This window comes from Glandiceps talaboti, chromosome 13 (assembly GCF_964340395.1).
Source record: "Glandiceps talaboti chromosome 13, keGlaTala1.1, whole genome shotgun sequence".
Classification (NCBI taxonomy): domain Eukaryota; kingdom Metazoa; phylum Hemichordata; class Enteropneusta; family Spengelidae; genus Glandiceps; species Glandiceps talaboti.
In genome coordinates, this window is record NC_135561.1 from 8,152,320 (window position 1) to 8,158,189 (window position 5,870).

Genomic DNA, 5,870 nt, shown 5'->3' on the forward strand with positions numbered 1-5,870 from the left:
GAGAGAGAGAGAGAGAGAGAGAGAGAGAGAGAGAGAGAGAGAGAGGGAGAGAGAGAGAGAGATGTGATAAATAATTGTCAATAAAATGAGACATCACTACAGTGATTCATCGTATACGGTGGTTATAGAGTGCCCCGGAGAGTAGAGCAAGTACTAAGTAGTACGTATGAGTGGGCGAGGAACAAGCGAAGTGAGCTGCACGAGATGCGAACATACATACGTAAAGAGGGCGCACTACTATGTGATCGAGTATCTATGAGTATCTATGCTGCTTTGAAGATTTCATCAAAAAGGGATATATCTTTTGTTCGCTAGGTTTTGAGGGTGGTTAAAACCTTGTAACAGTTTTGATTATTTCATGCCGCTGTGGTTGAAGCATCGAAGTTCTTCTTGCATTAGTCCGGGGCATTAGTAGAGGGGTCATTGGAGTAATGAACTAACAACAATCTAAAAGAGGGAAATTCAAAATGGCCATCCCATCTCCGTGGAAGATACTTTTGTTTGGCTGACTAAATGTTGAGAAATGGCCTCTAACATTGAGGTAATCGAATTCAAAATACCGGATTGCAGGGAAAATAACTTATACTTAACCTGCATTAAAGGACATTATGACGAAGATGAATTAGTGGTAGGTTCTGTCGCTACAACACGGCACTGCATTTCGTTCATAGACATTACTAGTAATAGATTAATACTACCGGAGTCCTGCCTGCTTGTAGACGGTGCACGCGTTTCGCTCTCTCTGCATGGCGGAGAAGGAAGGAACGACTTACTCCGTATGCAAGCTGGACTAAAACAACTCAGTGTAGCATATTTACTGCGTTGTGGAGATACATCGTTAGCTAGTCGGGTGATACTTCCATGTTTGGTCGTACCCCCTAGCTCTCGTATCGACACGAGTATCTCAACAGCGTAGTAAACAGGCTACTCAGTGTAGCTTCAATAATTGTAGCTTTAGTTTTGAACTTGAGATTGTTTTTATTTTGTTTTTGATCTCTTTTTTCGTTCTGAAGTTTAAACTCGTTTGTTTTGAGTTGTCGAAAAAAGCTAGAAAAAAAGCCCAACTCAAATTCAAAATAACGCTTCAATTTGTTGCCGTTAACGTAAGTAAGGGTCGATGGTAAATCAGGAATAACTTGTCTATATCGCTGCTCGTACGATGAATCTCCCCTAATACATCCATGCTGTGGGGAATGTTGTTGATAAATAAAAATGATGCTGCTGTTGTTGTTGTTGTTGTTGGTGATGATGTTGGTGGTGGTGGGGATGATGGTGGTGGTGGTGGTGGTGGTGGTGGGGATGATGATAGTGGTGGTGGGTGGTGGTGGTGGTGGTGGGGATGATTGTGGTGGGGATGATGGTGGTGGTGGTGGGGATGATGGTGGTGGGGATGATGATAGTGGTGGTGGTGGGGATGATGGTGGGGGGGGGGTGGTGGTGGTGGTGATAGTGAATGAGGATGACAAACATAGTATGACAGTTATGGTTATAACTTTAGACTGAGAGGTATTAATTATACTTTAGTGAAGACAGAGACTTGTCTTGATGTTCCTTTAGCTGACTGTGTAGAGAACACCAAGAAAACTCTGGAGTCTGGGCTACATTTCTATGTAAAAAAAGTCTATTAGTACATGTGCATATATCATTCTATTGCAGATGAAATTATATGAAGTATTTTCACAGCTTGGACATCTATATGATGTGCAAGTCAAAGCTAGTAACTACCCAGTCATTCAGGACTGTGAAGAAGAACAAGAACACAGCGTGAAATGTTTCTATGCATTTGTCAAGTATTACTCCACCAATGCTGCCCAACAAGCTAGGCATACATTGAATGGTAAACCATTGTTTGGTTATAATCAGCCTATATTAGTAAGTATGGTGTAATCTCCAGATAAATTGAACTCAGAAATTGTTACTAGATAATTAAACTAGTAATAGAAAACACCTGACTGCTATCAAATTGTTTTCTTTAAAGGCCACATAAGCATGAAAAGTTTGGTGTGAAAACGGTTGTCTGGCACTGCAGTGGCATCGAAAATTTTTGTCCAAAACAGTCATTGAGAATGAATGGTCATATTTCATCTTTTATATAGGTTGTATACCCCTTCTTATAGCCTAGGTACTCAATATAATCGGAATCATACAATTTAAAAAAGATAAAAATGTACAGGTACAAATTTCTTAGTGTAGTCCCTATGGAGTATCATTACGATGTATACCTCCACTCACTGGAGACCACGTTGGCATCCAGACTACAAATTTCTATGTATTGAGAAGGGAATTGATGAACATATACAAAATACTCCTTCCTGCTTTCTCTCTGCTACACTGTAAGATACATATGCCCTCAACCAGGGTTTGCCGATGTGTGAGGGCGCCCCGTTATGGTGTACCTTACATCTCTCTGTCTACATCCCACTGTATCCGTCATACTCGTACACATACACAGCTACTTCATGTTAAATCATTGTGTAAAGAGAACTCTTGCTGGTTACAACAATAATCATGTTGTGATTTCATTAAGAAGTGGCTACAAATTGGAACTGGTTGTAACTACCCAAACAAGGGTCTATATTATATGTTTAGTTTTCTTTTCCTTCTAGATAAGAGTGGCCAATCCAAAGAATCCGTTTGCTAGCAGTGAATATAATTTACCTGTATCAAAGTGCAGAGAATTGGCCAATTATTATTTAGGTTTTAATGCCTACAGTATTTCAGTCACCTCAGTAAGTATTGTGATAACAATTTATCTAATCACATATGTGTGTGTGTGTGTGTGTGTGTGTGTGTGTGTGTGTGTGTGCATACATACATGTATGTGTGTGTGTTCACTATATCAATGTCTATAGGTTGTCTAGATAAATCATTTCAAAAGTCATTGCAGAAGATACAAAAGCACATCAACTTGACTTTCCAAACCAACTGTTCTTCCACTAACCTGTGCAGACAGCATGAAAAGTACTGGTCCACAACAAACTCCTAAAGCAAATTCAGAAAAAGTAAAAACTAACTGTGAGGGCGCTGTTGATGCCAGTAACGGCAATCACTTCATAACTCTGGGTTGACACAGACATAGATTGTATCAAGGCACACACTGTCTGAAATGTATCACTTATATAGTCATTTGCATATTTGTGATGTCACTAGTCATGTCATTTGTGATATTGTTAGCTGTCAGCTGTGTTATTACAAAATACATTGAGTACAGATCAATTTGTTGTAATATAAAGAGGGATGACGGTTAGCCTTTTGATGTTGTAGAGATAGAGCTATTTATGTAGAACAACAAACACAACATTGTCAATGTACATTCTTCAGATGACTTTGGATGAGGTTGACCCAGATGATGAGACTATAACAGATTCTGACAAGACTATGAGATGTACATGTATAGCCACTCTACAAATACCAAAGTATCAAATACAAACTGAAGGAGTGGGCATTGGGGAAGGAACCTATAGTAACACTGGTAAGTGAAGATAGTACTTACAGTTGAAGAAATTTAGGTGTGTGTGTGTATGTGTGTGTGTGTGTGTGTGTGTGTGTGTGTGTGTGTGTGTGTGCATGCATACAAATTGATGTGTTTGTATTTTGTATTTGTGGCCATGCATTTCCATTAGCGTACGGTACACATTTTGTGTTACAATGATTATTACCACTGCTTGACTGATTTCATTGTTTTCATTCAAAAAGAAATGAAAATATAATGTGTCATCTTCCTTTATCCAGTCCGCGTATATATAAAGGATGATAACTAGGTAATAGAATCTAGCTGTGAATACTTGTATTTTAGTTAAAATCTACCAACTTCCACAGGGCTCCCCAACAAATTTACTATGCAACTTGCAAGGCATGGAAAACTATGTAAGTTTCATAAGATTTCACCCCTCTGTTACCAAGGTAACCACCCCATTATATCAAAATAATCATTCCGTGTTTACCTCAGTCCTGTTAACTGTTTACCTTCCACCTACAGATCTCTCTACCAAAGCACCAGCTGTCAGTAAAGCAAGGAAGGTTGCATACAACCGTGCCAGTGAAAATGCCTTTAGTAAATTAGTACTAGTTATAGTTGGTAATGGTAAAGTGATGGTAGAAGTAAATAATACCAAGGCAGATCTACTTTCATATATCAATGATAATGAACAACAGGAGATCATACAGGTTAGTGTCAATAACTAGAGTTAACTAGTGCTAACCTAGAGTTAACTAGTACTAGTTATAGCTGGTAATGGTAAAGTGATGGTAGAAGTAAATAATACCAAGGCAGATCTACTTTCATATATCAATGATAATGAACAACAGGAGATCATACAGGTTAGTGTCAATAACTAGAGTTAACTAGTGCTAACCTAGAGTTAACTAGTACTAGTTATAGCTGGTAATGGTAAAGTGATGGTAGAAGTAAATAATACCAAGGCAGATCTACTTTCATATATCAATGACCATGAACAGCAGGAGATCATACAGGTTAGTGTCAATAACTAGAGTTAACCAGTGCTAACCTAGAGTTAACTAGTACATGTACTAGTTATAACTGGTAATGGTAAAGTGATGGTAGAAGTAAATAATACCAAGGCAGATTTGCTTTCATATATCAATGACCATGAACAGCAGGAGATCATGTTAGTGTCAATAGTACTAGTTATAGTTATGTAATGGTAGAGGCTGACAAGTTGTACAGACACCATTATGGTAAAATAGTTCTCTAATATCAAATGAGTACAATTCCCCTCATCACCCTGTAAAAGTAACTTATTTGCCAAACGTCATGTAAGACAATGTGTTTTGTTCATAGGTAAATCAACTGGAAGAAGTTGAAGAGGAACATTCCGAAGACAACTGTGAGGGCGCTGTTGATGCCAGTGAACTAGATAGTTTGAATGCACAGTTGTAGAGCAAGATGTTTGAATATGTGTTCGTCTAGAGAAAAGTAAGATTTGATGAATAGACAAGGATAGATGAAGAAGTAGGTATGTAGTTATTGTGGTTAAAATGTAACTTGTGCTAAAGCACAGGATCTTCAAAAAAGTGATAATGTGTAGCATACAAAGTGTACATGCAAACCATAATAATGCCTACATCTACACTGGGCCAATCTCTACTGCCACCTAGTGGTGAACTGTAACTATTAAATATGTACAATCACTGCCAGTGAGTGCCAGATAGAACTAGCAGATGTATATTCATTTGAAAATACTGACCCCTAGAGGTTAGCTGTAACTATCAAATATGTGGTGTCGGTTACCCAGCCTCTCGCCGTTGGGGGCTCTTCTACGAGACCACCCCAAACGATAGTCTGGGAAAAATGAGAGTCCAACTCGCCTGCGCAGGAAGTACTGATCACAGCAGTGCATGCTGGGGAATACTTCACGTCCAACATTGTAGACTAAACGATTCAGGTATTTTCACAACAAGTTATCACTTCTCAAACATCATACATCTAAGCTATAACAAATAGGCCTTGTAAGCCCATTTTTTATGACTTTGAAGAAAGTACTGTGTGACCCTGGCGCCGGGTAGTTGAAACGTGGTTTCCCAGACTCTCGCCTGGGTGGTCTTGTAGAAGAGCCCCCTAGTGGTAAGAGTCTGGGTAACCAAGACTAACAAACATCTACATTCAGTTGAAAGCACTTTGCATGCAATTTGTGAATATTTTTAGTCATTAGTACAAGATATTATCCAGGTCACAAAAAGTGTTGTTCATTTCATCTTGTGTATTCTTTTCATAAATTGACACCTAAGCTTCTACAGTGTTTTATGTATATAGTTAATTAATAATCATAATTTATATTTTTCTATTCAAAGAAGTTTGTATATAATATTTATTTTAAAACGATGGCCAGAATAAACTTTGTATCAAATTA

General features: G+C 38.3%; 1 protein-coding gene across 1 annotated transcript; it reads left to right on the forward strand.

Moving 5' to 3' along the window:
- Positions 1-523: 523 nt before the first annotated feature.
- On the forward strand, positions 524-4,900 carry LOC144445035 (RAD52 motif-containing protein 1-like). The gene is made up of 6 exons (XM_078134586.1): positions 524-628; positions 1,657-1,872; positions 2,607-2,729; positions 3,322-3,472; positions 3,980-4,167; positions 4,802-4,900. The coding sequence occupies exons 1-6, from the start codon at positions 524-526 to the stop codon at positions 4,898-4,900; spliced, it is 882 nt and encodes a 293-aa protein (XP_077990712.1).
- Positions 4,901-5,870: the final 970 nt, after the last annotated feature.

Excerpts from the sequence above, each read along its gene's own strand:
- LOC144445035 (XM_078134586.1), top strand. The coding sequence starts at position 524 with ATGGCCTCTAACATTGAGGTAATCGAATTCAAAATACCGGATTGCAGG. Across the intron at positions 2,730-3,321 it reads ACAGTATTTCAGTCACCTCA|ATGACTTTGGATGAGGTTGA; the intron begins GTAAGTATTGTG and ends TACATTCTTCAG. Across the intron at positions 3,473-3,979 it reads AGGAACCTATAGTAACACTG|ATCTCTCTACCAAAGCACCA; the intron begins GTAAGTGAAGAT and ends TTCCACCTACAG.